Here is a 20,907-nt window from a genome sequence, read left to right on the forward strand (position 1 = left end):
CTCATTTTTTTCTTTGAGCCAAATTACCCAACTGGGAATGTGGTGATCACCCTGTCCCCACAAACTGTCCTTTGGTGTAGTTTTATAAATGTGCTTTAAACATTTATTTAATCAGAGGTCTGCCATGAATAGAATTCGCAACTCACGTGGCATCTGCCAGGACTCTTTGTATAAATGGGGCATAGCATCCTCTACTCTGTGTGACTGCATGATCCCATGTCAAATTATAGATTATATCATGCCCAGCTGTACGCTGGGGGCATACACCGGACCAATATCTGATTTTTTAAAATATAAACGATGCTGTACCTCAATGGTTAGAAGGCACAGACATTGGTATTTGAACATAGATCTTTTTAATATTTATATTTTATTGTGTTCTACTCATCTAGATGAAATCTTAGTATATATTGCTAGTCCATGTATGATATGCCATACACTAAATAAACAAATAATTTCATCAGGCCCTACTTATTGAAACACCAAAATTTCTCTTAGTCCTAAAATAGGAGCTTTATTGGAAGCTGGAAATTTGTATTCTATGTGGACAACCTGTGTCCTAAAAAATAAAACATATTCTTGATTCACAACAATTTCATCTCAAGTGGACTGTTTATGTATGGCACTGCATTATACAGTAGGTTGGTCTGTGAGAAAGACCATAGCAATCTATTAGGAAGGAAATCATATTGTTCTCAAACATAGTATAACCGTGGGTTTCCCCCCCCCCCTTTATTTCCTACTCTCAACTAGTTCAATTGTTATATATTTTCTTCAGGGAACAATAATGGATTTTATTGGGCAAGTGTTCATGGAAACTATGAATTGGACTATTCAACGAGAAATGGAAAAAATGTTTTGTTATTGTTCCTCACATTTCCCTACGTGGCTGTGTTATTATTTCCTATTTTAATTAGAAAATGGTTTTCCAGGTAAACCTGGCACCAGATTTCAGGCTTTCCAGGATAATTTTGGTAGAATACTGTACCTAGAAGTTTCCTAAGCAGCAAAATGTCAAATTTTGCTTTTATTGATTAACATGAAGAATCTATAAGACTAGCACGATCACTTTTAAATTTAGGTCTTGGATTTTTGAGAGTTATTATAGCCCTCCTTCCCTTGTCCAGTTTTTGGACAAAAGTCTACTGAAGTTTTATTTGGTCCTTATCTCCATCTGTAGGATGTTTATAACAGTTTCCTTGTTCTTTTCAGTTTCACATGTGCTTTTTTTGTTGCACATTCAGAACCGCCTCTGTTAGTGAATTGAAGGGAGGAGTTTCTGAATTTAATAAAGCTGTATGGATACTATTTAGAAAATGTTCTAGAACTGTGTTGGCATCTTTGAGATATGTAGACTTCTGCTCCCAGAATTCCCTAGCCACCATGATTGAGAAATATTGCTCTAGACAGATTTCTTCAAAGTACAGGCCCAATGAAAGTAGAAACCCTTCTAACTTGGGTGTATCTTAATTCAACCTCTTTTGGGAAAAGTTGAGCCTTACTTTCCTCTCTCATTCTTCAGAAATCTCGATAGATGGAGATTCTGTAAATAGAAACCTAAAGACAACAAAAATAATAGAAGCATCCCCAAACTCCCTCTTCCTCTTCTACACCACCATTATTGGTTAAACTTGATTGATTAGACATGCTTTGATTTTTGTCAGACATTTCATAGCTGTTAAAGGCAGCCTTGGGCTGTTGTCTATGAGACTTGGGGTTCACTGTCCACATCCATATATTGATCTAATAGTTGTTCTAAGGAAGTTCTCAGTGGAGAGAAACAGTATTCATTAAGATCACCTTATGCCATCTGCAGGACCACAGAATCCATCAAGCTCATGTTACAATCATATTTATCAGTATTATTAGCAGAAGGTGTGTATGTGTGTGTGTGTGAGAGAGAGAGAGAGAGAGAAAGAGGGGGAGATGATGGACGATAGAAAAGTACTGGGAAAAATAAAGAGTAAAGAAAAGGAAATACATTTCCCTAGCTACTGAGAACCGTGCCTCTGTCCTTGCTAATTGCATGCCATCTTAGCTACTTTCTCCTTATGGGAATGCAGCTGGCTATCCTGACATTGTTGCCTGTCCCTATACCTTGTGTCAGAGCACGGATTTCTTTAAAGACAAAGCTACAAGCTTGGATTTTTATACACTGTGTTCTTTTCCCATTATGATGAAATACCATAAATTCTTCCTTCATTTAGTGCTAGCAGGGTAGCCGTGCTTTGCTACAAAACTATGTGATCAGGCAAGTTTTGGGGGAGGAAAATAAGGGGGGGGAATTGTGCCTCTGACTACCAGCATCCATCAGTATTCATCTGGCTAGTGTTCTGTCAGTTTGAGAGAGAGTTCAGGGCTGTTTGGAAACTGAAACAGTATTTGCTGTGTGAACAAGAAGGAAACAGCAAGGAGCCTGGGCGTGGCTTAGCTCAACTGTTCTGTACTAAAGCTACTTGGTGCTGTGAAACTAAAACTGAAACTGAAACTCCTCCTGTGCTTGTGTCTTGCTTTTGGAACAGATTTTTTTTCAGGTGGGGAGGGGGAGTAGAACTCCTTAGCATCAGAGCATGTTAATAATAATATATGAAATACTAATGCTCTGATTGGTCATTTTGAAAAATCCTTTCTTAGTGAGCACCTAGAAGCCAAGAGGAACAAATTTCAAGTTTGTAGGCTTTACAGTTCTGGAAATTTTGTGATGATGTGTGAGTGGTATTTTGCTTTTATATATATAGATTCCTCACGTGTGCTAGCACTTCAAGTCCCAGACTGCTCACCAAGCCATGCAACAAACACCATCATAAAGTTTGCGGACGACACAACCGTGATTGGTCTCATCTCCGGACAGGATGAGACGGCATATAGGGCAGAAGTAGAGAACCTGTCTATCTGGTGTTCACAGAACAATCTGTCACTGAATGTCCATAAAACCAAAGAACTGATTATGGACTTCAGGAAACATGGACAGGACCACGCCCCACTCATCATCAACAGAGAACGAGTGGAAACTGTCCCTACGATCAGATTCCTTAGCATCCATATTTCAGCTGATATCTCCTGGTCCCCTAACTCCAAGGCCATAGTGAAGAAGGCTTAGCAGCGGTTTCACTTCCTGCGGGTTCTCAGGAAGAACAATCTGGATAAGAAGCTGTTGCTGGCTTTCTATAAAGCCTCTGTGGAGAGCACTCTGACATATTGTCTGGGTGTGTGGTATGCAGGCTCCACAGTTGAGGACAGGAAAACTGTACAGAGGGTGATAAACACAGCTCAAAAGATCATTGATTGCCCTCTGCCCTCCCTGGAAGACTTAGCCAGGTCCCGCTGCCAAAGCAGAATCAAGGCCATCATAGAAGACCCCTCACACCCTGGCAATTATCTTTTTGACCTGCTGCTGTCTGAACTGCGTTTTAGGTCAATAAAATCCCACACCACTAGACTAACAAATAGTTTCTTTCCCTGGGCCATCTGAACCGCAAATAAGTCACTACCTCATTAAGATGTGAAAAGATGTGAAATCTCAATACCCCATTCAGATGTATAATAACGTATTACAGTACAATCCATCTCTTGTGTATTATACTCGGCTAAGCGTTACAGTCAGTGTTGGATGTATATTTTGTGTATATTTGTAGATATTGTACTCTCTAATTGCAAATGGAGATGTGGGTACTCTATTTTTCTTATCTTCATTTTTAAGTGCTTTGGTTTTATTGTATTGCGAACAGTTGCTGGAGTGCATCCACAGTTTCGTTGTACTTGTACAATGACAATAAAGTTCTTCTAATTCTAATTCTAATTCTAATTCATAGTTAATGTGAATCACTACTGTATAATTCTGCATGAAGGGATCCTTTCAGGTATTTATTTTCGAGCAGATTTCTTTCTCCTTTGATGTTTCTTGAGACAGAATAAAAAGGTGTGAAAAAACAGTCATGTTTAAACCAAGTAATTCACATTGCTGTTCCTGTGTGGTTTGTCTTCCATAGATCGGGAGTCCAAACTCTACCCCATAATGCCAAGGTGCACTACAACTATGCTAATTTTCTGAAAGACCAAGGGCGTGATAGAGAAGCCATCTACCACTACAAAACGGCACTCCAGTAAGTTCTCAGAAATAGCCATAACATTCATTTGTCCTTCTTCTATCAGGGGGAAAAAAACCAACCTGATAGCTGGGAATGCATAATGACATAGAATATTGGGTAAAATGCAAAGGAAGTTTGGGGCTTTATATATCTCATGGGGCTACCACTGAGAAGTCCTGTAACTTTGTAATCTGCATGAAGAAGGAAGACTCTCAATAGACTCTCTCTAGATGAGTTGGACAAGCAGACTCAGATAACAGATAATCAGAGTTGGAAGGGACCTTGTAGGTCATCTAGTCCAATCCCCTGCCCAAGCAGGAGACCCTACATCACTTCTGACAGATGGGAGTCCAATCTCTTCTTGAAAGCCTCCAGTGATGAAGCTCCCACAACTTCCGAAGGCAAGCTGTTCCATTGGTTGATTGCTCTCATTGTCAGAAAGTTTCTCCTTATTTCCAGATTAAATATCTTCTTATTCAGTTTCCATCCGTTATTCCTTGCCTGGCCTCCATGTATTTTGGAAAATAGCTTGACCCCCTCCTCTCTGTGGCATCCCCTCAAATATTGGAAGACTTCTATCATGTCTCCCCTGGTCCTTCTCTTCACTAGACTAGCCATGCCCAGTTCCTGTAACCGTTCTTCGTATGTTTAGTCTCCAGTCCCCTATACTGTCTGTCAAGGTGCCATCTGAACCGTGCTGGTATTGAACCATGTAGATTTGTTAACAAGCAGTAGTTTGAATGGCCCCCAGAAACCTAACAGAAAGAGACATTAAGATTGACATTATGTCATGCCCCTGGTGGAGACTGACTCTGAGGGAGAGGAGGAACAGCTGACAGGGAGTGGAAGTGTGGCTCTGGAGGTTGTGGAGGAGGCTGGGGAAGGGCAGAGGCCGGCTGAGCGGTCAGAGGAGGACCCAGGCCCATCCCCTATCCATCCCAGGGCATGCAGGGAGGAGAGGATAAGGGAGAGACGTGGTCTCCTTGGGAAGAGAGGGCCTTGATCCTCTTCATGGGCTGCAGCTGTGACAACTGAATAAGAGTTTGGATCTGTATACTGGCAATGCTGCAAACAAATCATGTAAATATCTCTAGTTTATAGTTCCTCTATGAGTTTGGTGTCCTTTCCAGTGTGTGTTATCTGTGGACATCCTCCAGCCCTTATCTTGCCTGGTTTGTGCAGTTTTTTTCCTTCTTCGTGTAACTGTGTGGGAGTTTTTTTTGTCTTCCATCAAAGATATTCAGAGCTTGGAAGCAAAGTGAAGGAATAAAAGGGGCTTCACCTGTTTTCTGTGACTGTGTTTGTTTTGTATCCCACCCTGGGTCATCACACATTATGCTACACTGGCAAGATTATCCCACCAGTAATTTTGCCAGTGCATTTTATACCAGCTACAATTTCTTGATTATATCCAAAGGCAGCGCACAACTGTATTGCAGTAGAGAAACACGTTCTGTTGTTTTTGTATGTTCAGAGCTTTACATAAGTCTAAGTGTTATTGCTATTGCTATGACATGCTGCCAATGTAAACGTCTTCCAGTGACTTGGTGCTTTGAGATTGGTTAAGTATGACATGGGAGAAGCAGAATACTAATTGAATTCACTAGCAACAAAGGTTGGAGACCAGGCTAGGTGCATTTGGCATTTTGTGTCTGCTCTATGCTGTTTAATGAGAGATTTGGCCTGAACATATTTCATGTTGAGTAGAAGACGGTGGAACATGGAGCCCAAGCATGAGATTTTAGATACCACTGCCTTTTCCCATGTGGATTGAATATAATCTGTCATAGCCAGCATGACAAGATCAAGGGGGAAAAACGATAGTTTGATCCAGTAGTTGAACATGGTCACCCACACTTTAACTCCCACTTTCATGAGGCCTGTCTCCAATCTCTAGAATAGCATTAGACACACATTTTTGGGATCGGAAGAGTCAATCTTAGAAATTTGAATTTAACAAGTTCTAATGGATACAAAATTGAAGAAAAGGCCCACCTCGGTGCCTTTGATTGCTGAAGGGATATAGTGGTCATCTCTTGTCTTGAGGAATTTGACAATGGTAGATGAGATACAGATGAATATTTCCTTTAAATTAGTCAGTTGATCAATTAATTCCCATATACTTTTACCTTCTGGATTGGAGTTCATATATTCCTAACTCAAGGCCTGGCGGGCAGATCTGGCTCACGGATGCTTAGATCTGGCCCACATGGCTGCCCTGGAAACAGTGAAGGACTGGCCTACAGTGCCTCTGTCAGCAAAAACGGAGCCCTCAGTCCTCCTGGACTCCATTTTTGCTGGCAGAAGTTTGCAGGAGGCCGTTGCAGCCAAAAATGGAGCTCGGGAGCCCATTGTCACTAGCAGAGCACTTGGGCCACCACAGGTGCCCCCAACACGAGTGACCTCGAGCTGGCCATGCCCACCTTGGCCACGGACATCCCAGCCCCCCAAGGTCAAACACAACCCTGATGCGGCCCTCAATGAAAACGAGTTTGACACCCCTGCTTTAGAGAGAGCTTACAATAAATGCACTTCCTTGTCAAAACCTCCATGCTTATTGTCAATGGATGTCAGGTTTTCAATCAGACTGGTAAAAGGATACTGGTTATGTATAAATATAGCATATTGGCAAGGCTTTGCAGTTCTGGTTCTATGAATACATACATAATGCTATCAACATGCATAATCATTACCAGTAGGCATTTTTATGTTTCTTTAGAGACTGCTTTGTAGGCAAACAAAATATACAAATGTATTGCATTTGAAACTAAAAACTAACATCAGCACAAAATAGATCGAGAAAGAGGAGAGGGGAAACATTTTTCCAAAATGTAAGTAAATGTCCTTTAATGCCTCCAACTTGGCCCCACTGTTCAATAATTCTCAGTTGGAGATAAAACTTATTCAAAAATAGTCTTCAAAAGAAAGCAATACAGTCCGAACTTAATGAGCAGATAGAGGTGAAATAGAAAACCAAAACAAACTACAATGAAGGAATTTCCACAATGGACCAGGATAAGTAATTACTAACTTCAAGGAGATAACAAGGCACAGTCTGTTGGAAGGACACCAACCAAGATAACTTCAGCCCAAAATAAAACACACTTTGCTTCTAGCAACGCTGTGTTTTAACTGTCTCTCTTATATACTATTCTCCCAGCTGCAACCAATGAGGGGAATCATGGCCGCTTCCTCTCTCGTAAGCCAAGTTGTTTCCTTCCCTGTTCCTCCCTGCATGTCCTAGGATGAAGAGGGGATGGGCCTGGTTCTTTCTCTGACTGCCCAGCCTGACTCTGCCCTTCCCCAGCCTCCTCCACAACCTCTGGAGCCACATCTCCACTCCCTGTTGGTTGTTCCTCCTCTCCCTCAGATTCTGACTCTAACAAGGGCATTACGGGGATTTGGAAATAATAATTTATGACTTCATGTGCGGGGGAAATCTTTGATTTACAATCATTCATTTAGTGACTGTTTAAAATTACAACAGCACTGAAAAAAATGACTGAGAACCAGTTCCTCACATAGAAACCATTGCAGCATCTCTGCAGTCACGTGATCAAAATCCGGGTGCTTAGCCAAGGGCATGTATTTACATCGGTAGCAACGTCCTGAGAACATTTGATCACCACTTGCACCATCTTGCCAGCCAGCTTCCAACAAGCAAAGTCAGTGAGAGAAGCTGGATTCTCCTGACAACCACATGATTCACTTAACAGCAGTGATTTGCTTAACAATCATGGCGAAAAGATCATAAATTGGATGTGATTCACTTAAGGACCACCTTGCTTAATAATGGAAATTCTGGTTCCAGTTGCGGTCCTATGTAGAGGACTATCTGCACCTACTTATATCTCTCTTTTCCTCTCCCTCCTCTCCCTCTGTCTGTCTGCCTGTCTGCCTTTCTGTCTATCTGTCTATCATAATTACATCTATTACCGGTATCTCTCCCTCCCTCTCTCTCTCCTTCTCCCACCCTTCCCCATTCTTTTCTCCTTACTACATCTGTCTGTCTGACTGTCTGTCTGTCTATCATCTATCTATCTATCTATCTATCTATCTATCTATCTATCTATCTATCTATCTATCTATCTATCTATCTATCGTAATTACATCTATTACTAGTCTCTCTCCCTCCCTTTCCCACTCCGTCCCTCCCTCTCTCCCTCCCCCCGCTCTCTCCTTACTACATCTATCTAGCTATTCAATCTATCTATCATGGTTACACCTATTACCGGTATCTATCTATCTCTCCCTCTCCCTCCCTCCCTCCCTCCTTCTCTCCTTACTACATCTGTCTGTCTATCTGTCTGTCTGTCTATCATCTACCTACCTACCTCTTAAAAACATCACTGGCTTCAGCAAACCTCCTTCCCAGGCAGAAGGAAATCAACAACTAGCAGATGACCTGAATGTGTTTTACTGCAGGTTTGAAAAGAAACTACAGCCACCTATCTCCACAACCCACATCTCAAACACACCAACAACAGCCAAGCCTCCTACAACTGGCCCCAATCCATTGGGCTCACAACCTCTGGTGATCACAGAAAAAGAAGTGCAAGTTCTATTAAACAGACAGAAATCAGGAAAAGCACTAGGGCCAGACAAGATAACTCCTTCTTGCTTAAAGGTCCGTACTTGGCCCCCATCTTCACCTGAATCTTCAATAGATCACTAGAAATGTGCTATGTTCCTTCCTGCTTCAAACATTCTACCATTATCCCAGTGCCAAAGAAGCCCTCCATCAAGGAACTGAATGACTACAGACCAGTTGCTCTAACACCTGTAGTTATGAAAATCTTTGAAAGGCTTGTGCCGTGAAAACCATCACCGATCCGCTGTTAGATCCCATGCAGTTTGCATACCGAGCAAATAGATCGACAGATGATGCTGTTAATATGGCTCTGCATTACATCCTACAATACCTTGAATCTCCAAATAGCTATGCAAGGGACCTCTTTGTAGACTTCAGTTCAGCATTCAATACCATCATTCCAGACACTCTTCTAAGTAAATTAAACCAACTAGCGGTACCTGAACACACTTGTAAGTGGATCATAAGCTTCCTAACAGACAGGAAGCAGCAGGTGAAGCTAGGCGGAATCACATCCGATACCTGTACAATCAGCACAGGGCCCCCCCAAGGCTATGTGCTATCTCCACTTCTCCCTATATACCTATGACTGCATCTCAAATGATCCATCTGTTAAAATACTGAAGTTTGCTGATGACACAACAGTGATTGGTCTCATTCGAGACAACGATGAATCTGCATATAGACAGGAGGTTATACAACTTGCCTCGTGGTGTAACAGGAACAATCTGGAACTGAACACACTCAAAACCGTAGAAATGGTGGTAGACTTTAGAAGAAACTCTCCCTTACTACCACCTCTTACAATACTAGACAACACAGTATCAACAGTAGAGACCTTCAAATTTCTAGGTTCTACTATATCACATGACCTAAAATGGACACCTAACATCAAAAACATCATCAAAAAAGCACAACAAAGAATGTTCTTTCTGCGCCAACTCAGAAAGCTCAAACTGCCCAAGGAACTGCTGATACAGTTCTACAGAGGAATTGTTGAGTCTATCATCTGCACCTCTATAACTGTCTGGTTTGGTTCTGCAACCCAACAGGACAGACAGAGGATAATTAGGACTGCAGAAAAAAAACAATTACTACCCACCTGCCTTCAATTGAGGACCTGTATACTGCACGAGTCAAAAAGAGGGCTGTGAAAATATTTACAGACCCCTCACATCCGGGACATAAACTGTTTCAACTCCTTCCCTCAAAACGACGCTATAGAGCACTGCACACCACAACAACTAGACACAAGAACAGTTTTTCCCCGAAAGCCATCACTCTGCTAAACAAACAATTCCCTCAACACTGTTCAACTATTTACAAAGTATACACTACTATTACTGTTAAATCTTCTCACCACTCCTTATCACCCATCCCCTCCCACTTGACTGTTTCCTAGTATGATTTGATTGTTGATTGTACCCTATGGCTATCATTAAGTGTTGTATGTTATGATTCTTGATTCTTAATGAATGTATATTTTCTTCATGTATACTGAGAGTATTTACACCGAGACAAATTCCTTGGCCAATAAAGTATTCTATTCTACCTAGCTACCTATCTGATGCAATACTAGATAACAGCAGGACAATGATGAACCAAGTTGTGATTCATGTAGCAAACTCTGTGTAAGAAAATCTGCTATTTTCTTTCTCACAGCATCAAAGTCCAACCACAGAACCTCTGCCTTTTCTCTTGTAGAGAGAAAAACATCTTGAAAAGATTTGACCAACTTTCTCTGTGAGGTTTCTGACAGAGCTTATTGTACCACCGCCTGGGCCATCTTTCAGCCACCTCTGGGTTTTCCTCACACTTTTCAGCTTTCCAAAATGCCAAAGTTTTAAACATACATAACAAAAAGGGAAATATGCAACAGACTCAGAGGGATTGAATTTGATTAATGCAAATTGAATTTAGGTAAAACCTACAGGAAGTTTAGTCTTTCTCTGCTTCATTGATTTTAGCGTGAGGCCCCTGCATGGAATGGGTAGCCACTGCCTTCCCCAGGGCTATTAAGCAGAATGGGACCAATTTGGAGACAGACTGTAACCGAGGGCAAAGTCTCTGCCTAACTGGGTTTGACACATGTTTTCCTTCTGACCAACTCCTCTGTTCGCATTACAAGCTCCTGAGGACATAAAAGACTCAGAGCTGGCCCTAAGTTATAATACCATTTTTGTCAGCTGATTTCAGGTAACTTGGTCCATTGTGGCATTTATTCTTGTATTTTTACAAACTAGGAGGCAGAGAGATGCATATCAGGAAGTTCTACTTTTACCCTCCAAGTCATTTTACAGCTTTATATTTTGATAAGGAAATATAAGTTGAAGCCCACACATCTTAAAGTGGCTAAGGTTGAGAAACATTATTATAGATGCAAGGATGCCTCAATGAGTTAAGGACAACTCGCCACGGATGGTCAACTTGCGGGAGAACTCAACTTGGCCAACTCTCCATGGGACAATTTGCTGCAAGATAATTCAATGCTGTATTAATTATTTCATTCAGGATCTTTTGTTATCTGTGACCACGTTTTCATCAAAATTATTTTAACTCTTGTATTTCTGGATGGACTTCATTTTATTATTATTGGCCACAGTTCTGTCGAAATTTATTTAAGTTTTGTACTTGTTGAATTGTCCCGTGTGGTGAGTTGTCCCAATACAATAAAAAATAATAATTTGAGAGGCAGCTAGGTTTTCTTGATTGAACTCTTACTACTGCAGAATGCAATCTCTCTATTATCTGTAGACAGGAACAGACAGCTCTCTTCAACTGGCACTTAAGCTCAGTCAATTTGTTTGGGAATTAGGCTAAGCACCTAGTAATTGCTGTCAGACACTTTCTCCTCCATTTCCTCCTCCCCGCCCCCCCCCCAAAAAAACTCCATAACCATCAAGTGGCTGCGAAGAGCTTTAATTATAAAGAAGGTTGTTTTTAAGATTGATTTGCTAGGAGGGTTAATTAAGCCTCATTAGGTGTATAGACTAGAGTAAAGCTCTTTTCAGAGCATTGCCAGCACCACTGCACGTATGAAGGACTGGCAGTGAATCTTCTAAAGTTGCTGCTAGCTATGCTAAGGGATTTGTGGTTGCTTGGCAACTTGAAATTAAGTTGTGATCACCTTGCTCTCATCTGTCATCTTTTCAACTCTGAGCAACTCAGGTGGGTGAAACTAAACATGGTTTCATGTTAGGGCATTGCTCTTCTTGCGGCTAAAAAAAATCTTTGGATCTAGCACGGAGCAGGTAGCATTTGTCTCTGATAATAAGCAAGTAGATAACCATAAGGTTTTTTTTTTTAGAAGATTAAAATGGAAGATAGTTAGTCAAGCATGTTGTCTTGCCCAGAAAAAAATATAAGGGAAAGCGAAGCTGGTGGTTGGGGTGTCCTAGGGGGCAAGAGGCTAGAGAAAGGAGCAAATAACTTTCTGGGGCTTTGCAAGTAGTGATGTTCCTCATGCAACCATTTTGGAGATCCCTCCCTCCAGCTTTTTTTATTGGAACTCCATGACATGTCTTTAAAATTCCAAATGCCTCTCTTGGCCTTGAAATGATCTCAGGTCTGTATATTTTCCATGATGACCAGCGCAGAAATAAATTTAGGGAGAAAAATGTCAGGGTGAGACAAATAGGAAAATGGGACATTCTGGTAAATAGTGGTTTGTGACTGGTTATGCCCCCCTCTTGTTCAATTTTTTTTTTTTTGTAAAAGGTGAAGTGCATCCCTAAGAGATATTTTCTATGCATGCCCCTGACATATTTTTAAAATTTCATCTCAGCTCAGAAGCACTGAAAAATTAGCAACACCTAACTAATCCTATAGGGCAGTTTTTCAGACTTAGCAATTTTAAGATGGGTGGACTTCGACTGGCAGGGGAATTCTAGGAGTTGATGTCCATAATCTTAAAAGCTGCCAGATTTTTTTTAAAATTGCTGCTATACATCAATTCTATATGGGAGAAAGGGCAGGGAGGTTAGTCATGAAATAATAGAAGAAATGAATTCACTAGATATCTAGAGTGCAATGCTCTGTGAACAATAAGGAAGAAGCTGAGAACATCATAGGTGATTCCCTTGCCCTTTTCTGGGTTCCAAGAAACAAAAGAATAACATGATAAATAGAGAAAAGTGCAGTTCTTTTATAGAAATTAAAGCTTGACACTGAATTCTAGTATTATCAAATGCAGAATGGTGGCTATTATAGATTTGGACAACTCTTAGGGAAGGCTCATGTAGGTAAATTTTCAACTAGAGTGAACAAGGCAATGTTGAATGGCACCATATAAATCTTGTTACGTCTTTCCTGTAGCCTAGCATATTGTGCCAACACAGTCAATGTGCTATTAGTTCCTGTGTGCATAACTTCAATTTTGGCAGGAATTTTAGGCAACTTAAGAGAGGTAGAAGGAAAGATAACATTAACATATTAACATTTTTTTAAAATTACCATATTTTTAAAAAAGTAAAGTCTTCCTTGATTTGAGCTTGACTCTTGATACCTCCATGTTATATTTATGTTGTTTACTTGAAAAGCTGCCATATGGTTTGACATCTGAGGGAAATGGACAATTAAGAAATTAGAAATATAACCAACCAAACAAACAAATAAGGGTGAAGGTTCCTTCTCTGACCTTGTGGGTTGGTTTCCGAACATTTTTTTCAGGCTAGGTAACATCTTCAATGAAGTTTAGGGGATCCCTGAACTCCACTTAAGATATTACTTATCCTGGTAAGGAAACATTCAGAAACCAACCCACAAGTTCGGAGAATGAACTTTCACCCTCATCCTACACCCAAGATACAGATATTGCCACTATTGCAAATAAATAAATATAAATAAATCCCAGACTCTTTGCTTCTCAGTCATGACCTTGGGATTTGTACTCTTCTCCTGTCCAAGATTACGTACTTAAGCCAAAGTTTGCTAGGATTTTTCAAGATCAACCAAGGCGTCCTACTATGTTCTGTGACAGCATAGTTTGAGGTACATTCCAACAAACCAGATGTGCGTATTAGTATTCCTCTAGAATGATAATATAGAAATCCTAACTTTTAAAAAATCACAGCAAGAGTCTTCAAGTTCCCTTCAGGGAAGAAATTTTTTTTTGCTCAGCAGGGTGTTTCCAAAGGAAAAAGGTGGATCCAAAATGATCCATTGATGCCTACATCAGCCTTATTGTAAATTGCAGCCAGAGAGCTGACCATTTCCACAGCCAGAAGCCAAAGGGGAGGCGGTCATCAGCAAAATAAAATAAACTTCTGTATTTATCTGGGCAGAAATTCTTTTCTTTGTGCCAAGCACAGATGGAGGACATTAACCTTAGCTTGAAAGGGTCATTCTTTTGGGGGAATGCAAACTGAGTGGTATCTAAAGCAGAGTTCACGAGCGATTGATATTCTGGAATGGTGATAATGTTTAAAAACCTTTAAGCATACTTGCAGCAAAGCAATAAAGATAAATTGCTACAACAGAGATCTTTGGAAGCGTTCCAGGCATGTTGGGGTGGGGGAGAAAAAAGTCATGCTGCTTGGCAGAAGTGTTTTTAGGGGGAAAAAAAGAAAAAGTAAGATCCTTGATGTTTCAAGAGACTGGTGATTATGGAGAGCCGAAGTTTATCCCCAGAGGTTTAATTTTAAAATATTTGCCATTAGAGCAGAATTGCGCTTTCCACGAGACATCTAGCTGGAAGGAATATCAAAGAATGTTAATCTTGCAGGAAATAAAGGACTGCTTATTATTGCTACATGGGTGTATTAATATATGGGAGTTACAGCAGGAATATTGGGATATTTAGTTTCTGATATTCTGTTTAATGGCCTATTAGAGTCAGTCTTATTAAAATGTACATATATGCTCTCTTTTTTCTCTTTGAAGGTCAGAGTTCCGAGTCAGCCAAATTTATTTTGCTTTCTGTTGTTTGCCATTGCAGAGTCTGTTTCTTCAGTCTCTGGTTGCCCTTGGTCTTGTTTTTGTGGTCATTTTTCGGTGCTGGAGATGGACCAAACCCACATGCTTTGCATGCAGAAATGTCTACCATCAAGTCCTACTTTTATCATTGTTGGCTTTTTCAGGGTAGTATTTTTTTTACAGGTGATGCAAAGAAATCTCTCCATTGATAGGTACAAGCCACAGTGGTATCATTGTGGTAATTACACTAATGAGGTAATCCAAAATGGATGCAATTGGATTATTTAGGTGAGGATGTCAAGGGTCTTATGAGATGCCTTGTGGTGATATCATTCCATGTGGATTGTGCCTGGCTAAAGAGGCTAAAATATCAGGTGCATAGCATTGTTCCAAGCCATAATGGAGTTTGCTGGCATTGCATATGATGCAAAAGGAGCCATTGTAGTTTATTCATGCTTCAATAAGGTGTGGATGCAGACTTCCGGTTTGAGCTTCTTCAGCGACAGACCGAAACCTCGTCTCTGCGAGGCTTCGATCCGTGCTTGCCGCTGGAGCGTCCTGAGCCGGTTGGTTTCGGGGCTAAGCCACCCCGTAGAGGTGGTGAAGAGGGGGGAGACTGCCAGCAGGCTTGAGGAGAGCCGCATCTCTCCTCCCCAGCTGGCCATTACTCCCTTTCCCAAAGGCGATTGCAGCGGTGGTCAGAAATGGCCACCACAAAGAAGAACTCGACCGGAAAAGAATGTGCAGGAGGAAGATAAGAAGAGAAAGTTTTGGTTGACCGGGTCAAACAGCAAAAGCAACAAATAAGGTACCCTGGAATTGAAACTGTTAAAAAACAATAACATTGTTCCCTAAGAAGATTTTTAAGCTGCGAAGGAGAGAGAAAAGGGAAAAGATTTGGTTTTCTCCTTTTCCTATACTGACAGCTAAGAGACAAGCAAGAAATTGGGGAAAAAATCCACTTTGACATCAATAGGCATTTAATGCTGAAAATAAAAAGTCAAAGGGATAATAAAGATTTTTGGATAATTAAAAGCTTTTGAAAAGAGGAAAGGAGAGAAAAAGAATAAAAGGGTAGGATCTGGAAGGGAGGAGACTGCCTGGAATTAAAAAAGAACTTACAGCAAAATCTCAACAAGACTTCCAAAAGATACATTCTAACTGAAATATCGCAACAAAAACCCCAGGAAGAGAAAATCGAAAAAGAAATAAGAAGATATAACTCGGGACTATCTGGATTACTTGATGATTTCTGGATTCTTGGTTGTTTTGAATGACTAAAATCAATCGGGTGGTTCTTTAAAACTGTTTAAAATGGCTCCACTTTTAGAAGAACTGAAAATGGAACTTAAAAAGTACAAAGAAGATGCACAAGAAGGGAGAGGTTCTTTTGGCTTTGTATTTCAGTTTTTAGAAATGGAGATTTGGAATTATGAGAAACAACAAGAAATGCCTGCAGAACAAGAAGATTGCGACAAAGAAGAAGCCATCTTTAATGAACAAGTAATCTTAGATGGGTGGAAAAAAGGAAAGGGGGGGAAAGAGAATGGAAAGTTTAAGATTGGGAAAAACAACTCCAAAAAAAAAAAAAAGAGTGAAAAATAAGTATAAAATCAGAAAGCAACAGAAGAGAGAAATGCAGAAGAGAGAATTAGAACTAGAGAGACAAGGGGGTAAAAAGGGGAGGGAGAAGATGAGAGGGAAGAAAGAAAGGAAAAGAAGTTATAAAGGACAGAAGCAAAATATAGAGAAGCAGGGCCTATTTAGAGATAATGGGTGAAAACTTAATGGAAAAGGGGATTCTGCAAAGGTACATAAGATAGTATGGTTATTTTAGAAGCAGAAATAATTTTAGAAAATATGAAACAATGTATGATTAAAAAGTCTGATAAAACAGCTATCGTAATTCAGTGGAATGCTTGTCAATAAATAAATGTAACAAAAGGTATATTTAATGATTTATAAAACATGTGAAGAGAAATAAGGGAAAAATTAATTATGGAGATTATATGTGTTTTTAAGGAAGTATGATATTTAATTGAAAAGAAATGTTAAAGATGTTATGGTTTTAATGATTATTAATAATAGAACTGAACTGGAATGGAATGAGGGTTTATAATTACATATATTTACAATCTTTTTTTAAAAAGAATATAGTGTGTATTATAAGAATGTACCAAGCAGAATTTGATTGGAAGTTATGTATTATGTATTATATTGAAGGTCATAAACTTAAGGTATATATTGAAGTTTAAATAAGAGTTGAATGGATGTAATTAAAAGATATAAAGGTGTCATACTCCAATTAGTAACTACAGGAGAAAATTTGTTTAATGAGAAAAGATAATATGAAATTGCAACAGAACAGACAAAAGTATAAATATAATGATTTGAATTGAGATGAGATAATCAAAATAAAATTGAGAAAATTAAAAGAGGGGAAAAACTATATAGAAAATGTAAAATAGTATAAGATATGGAATAGAATACAAAAAGGAGCATGAAATTGAGTTTTGTGTCTGTAAAAAGAAGTTCAACCCGGGACCATGCTATTTTCAAAAAAGATGTTTTACTTGTATTTTGTATGTGTGAAAACCCAAATAAAACTTTATTATAAAAAAAAATAAGATGCGGATGCAATGTATGGCATTGCCCATGTATTCTGGTTCTTCAACTACAAAGCGTAGGCAAAAATAATTGGGAAGTGAAATATATTTTTATTTCTAATGCGGTTGAGTTGTTTTTTTCTTAGAAGTGGTAAGTGTGTGAGTGTGATAAATATAAGGAGGATTAAAAAAAAACCTCTTCTATGTGCAAGTCTGAAACCAGTACAAGTAGACCTCAACTTATGGCTGATCAATTAGTGACTGCTTGAAATTATGATGGACCTCACTAGTTCTGATGGCTGCCCCCCCCCATGATCATGTGACTGTTCTTTGGGCATTCAGCAGCTGGGCTTCATTTATGGCCGTTTGCAGTGCCCTGCATCATATGATCACGTTTTTGATATTTTTGCCCAAAACTGTCAAAAGTTACTTCTGGTTTTTGGCAAAAATGCCCCCTAGCAAACCATTAGTTCGCTTAACAACCTCAAAAATGGTTGTAAAAGCAGGTCAGTCACATGAGTGACCCCTTTTACAACTGTCACAACTTATGAACATGATGGGCATGCTCCTTATTATGTTACCTGTACTCTTGAATGAAGAAGTTCCACTGATCCAGTGAAACTTTCCTCCTGAGTGTAATTGTAGCTGTGGAGGATAATGTTGTCTTAGGAACTTCAGTACAGAGAATCTGTTTTCAATGCACACTGTAATCTTGCTGATTTTTGGTTATAAAAAGAATACTAAACATGCTAAAGGCAATCAGGTGTTTAACAGCAAACACCGGTTGTTTGGTTTTAAAGGGGAAAACGAAGTGCACTACCCAACTATCCTAACATATTCAAATTTTAAGTTGTCTTTATAAATTTACAATTGGAATGGGTTACCTAATATTGTTAAATAAATGGTCCATTGAGCAGTAACCATGATGAAGCCCAGATAAGTCAAAAGAATAAATGTACCTTGTTGGTATCAATGAAGTTTGCTTTTAATGGCTCAAGCTTGGAATGGCATTGCAAAGCAGCCCAGAATTCTTTATGGGAGGTTTCCATTATTCTTTTATAGCTTTTTAATGCTTTGTTATTTGTCAATGGTAATGATTTTAAATATTTATTGTTTTAGTTTTGTCTTATGCTGCCCAGACTCACCTGCTTGTGAAATGGGCAGCTAGATAAATAAAATACTTTATTTTCGCTTGGAGCACAATGAATCTATGGTTCTTTATCATTATGAGGTTTAAATTGCAACCTTAAAATACCACTACACTAAACACAGTGAAGATTCTGAGTAAAGATGTTTGGGTTGAGCCTGTTAAAATGTAAGAAAGAATATTTTAATGCAAATGTTGATATATGGTTTTGCAGATGCAATTTCCATATATTTTTCTTGCTCCAATAGGCAGTCTTGTTCCAAACAATTGAAGCAGTGGATAATGTATCTCTTCTACCTCTAGAAGAGGTAGAAAAGAAATCGCAGGAGATTATGGAATTTCAGCTCTCTTACATACCGACAGTATATTGATGCAAACACACCAACATTCTGTGTGTTTTCAGTTCTGGGATAAATGACAGAATTTAGTCAAATCTGGCTCAAGTTATCAGCCATTTACACTCTTCCTGTGTAGCTTATCCACAGTAAAGTAAAGAGCCAAATCTCCCTGGAGTTTGGCTGCAGTCACTAAAATTCTGCGTCAGGAACATTCGTAGCCAACAGTCAATCCAGAAATGAGCAAAAGAGCTGCATATTCTTAAATAGATACAGGAACAAAGAAAACATTCTAGGAGGTAAGCAATTTCATGAGCTTTTGACCTAAACCATTTAATGAGCTCCATAGGGTAGGCCTTCTCTTTGGGTTGGGATATTCCTGAGATAAATGGATTATCACACAAACATTTCCCACACTTTTTCTACTTGTTTCTTTCTTTCTGTGCGTATATTTACACATTGTAGTATTTATCATTCATAGCCTACAATCACAGGTGACTGTTTCATAGAACAGAGGAAGCTAAGTGTATTCACCTGATGTTTGACACAAATCCTGACACACATAGCTAGGGTTTGTCGATTGTACTCAACCATGTTATAATTTACTTACTTCAGGCTTATGAACAGTGAAACCTCAGCCATTGCAGCATGTAAATGGTCTAATGCTGTGATGGCGAACTTATGGCACACATGCCGGAAGTGGCACACAGAGCCATTTCCCCCGGCATGCAAGTGCTCACCTGGAAGAGCCCCACTGCGCATGTACACCCATCGCCACCCCCCGACAGCTGATTGTCAGGTATCTGGCGTGCATGCGCGGGGATGCATGGGTGCGCAGGAGACGTGTGAATGCACAGAGATGCACAGAACGTGAAGGGATCGTGCATGCATGCGCAGATGGATGGCGTGTGGGGGTGATTGTGTGCGCATGCGCAGAGACACGTGGCGCATAAGGGGGATCGCAGATGCAGGTACATGGTGCATAGCGGGGGAATTGTGCACGCAGGTGCAGAGATGCATGGCATGCAGCAGGGAATCACGCACACATGTGCAGACATACGGTGCGCAGCAATGTGCAGGTGCACAGCACACTGTGGGAATCACATGCGCAGGGGGGTGAGGGGGGCAGCACGCATTGCCTTCTGGGAGCTGGCACACAAGCATGAGCGTACGAGTGTGCACACAATTATTGGCACGGGAGCTGAAAAACTTTTGCCACCATTGGTCTAATGTTTGATTACAATTTATTTAATAAACCATGAAGACAATCAACCAGTGGAATAGCTTGTCTTCAGAAATTGTGAACACTCCATCACTGGAGGTTTTTAAGAAGAAACTAGACCAAGGGTCGACAACCTTAAACATTCAAAGAGCCATCTGGACCCATTTCCAGAGGTGGTATTCAGCAGGTTTTGACCAGTTCTGGAGAACCAGAAGCAGAAATTTTGAGCAGTTCGGAGAACCAGCAAATACCACCTCTGACTGGCCCCGCCCCCATCTATTCTCTGCCTCCTGAGTCCCAGCTGATCAGCTGGGTCTTCTTTTGTGACCCTGCACAGGAGAACGGAGCTGGAAAGCAGGTTAGTGGGATGGGGAGGGAATGGAATTTTTCAGTAACCTTCCCTCAAGAGTGGGGAAGGAATGGGGATTTTGAAGTAACCTTACCCATGGAGTGGGGTGGGAATGGAGATTTTACAGTATCCTTTCCCTGCCATGCCCACTAAGCTATGCCCACCAAGCCATGCCATGCTCACCAAGCCACGCCCACAGTACCGGTAGTAAAAAAAAAATGGAATCCCACCACTGCCCGTTTCCCACAGAAAAGAAAACACCTGGTGCCACAAATACACTTTGACATCTAAAATGAAGATAACACTGCATATATCTAATTTCTCACCACATATTAAGGATATTGGTCAACCAGTCTAGTCAGCAGTAAAAGCAAATGAATCTGCCCACGTATCATTAAACATTAGGAAAGTTTTCTTTTCTTGGATTTATCCATTGTTGGCCTACCGGGTCAAAAAGCTGAATAAATCACCTGCTGGTGGGTGTCGCACATTGGCGGTTGTGATGCATATTTTGAGCGACAGGGAACTGCAGCAGAAGGGTGAAAGAGCCACATGCGGCTCCAGAGCTGTGGGTTGCCGACCCCTGGACTAGACAGCCACTTATCTGAAATAGTATAGGTTCTCCTGTTTGAGCAGGTGGATGGACTAAAAGACCT

General features: G+C 40.3%; 1 protein-coding gene across 3 annotated transcripts in view; it reads left to right on the forward strand.

The window, feature by feature from the left end:
- The window catches only part of TMTC1 (transmembrane O-mannosyltransferase targeting cadherins 1), a 162,555-nt gene that overhangs the window by 94,743 nt on the left and 46,905 nt on the right, over window positions 1-20,907 (forward strand). For all 3 annotated transcript variants that reach the window (XM_026695102.2, XM_026695103.2, XM_026695104.2), the window contains one exon: window positions 3,990-4,103. In XM_026695102.2, the coding sequence (XP_026550887.1) occupies window positions 3,990-4,103 (114 nt within the window). The remainder of the gene's footprint in view (window positions 1-3,989; window positions 4,104-20,907) is intronic.

This window comes from Notechis scutatus, chromosome 6, assembly GCF_049901735.1.
Source record: "Notechis scutatus isolate UNSWTSFEM ecotype Mainland chromosome 6, rNotScu1.2, whole genome shotgun sequence".
Classification (NCBI taxonomy): Eukaryota; Metazoa; Chordata; class Lepidosauria; order Squamata; family Elapidae; genus Notechis; species Notechis scutatus.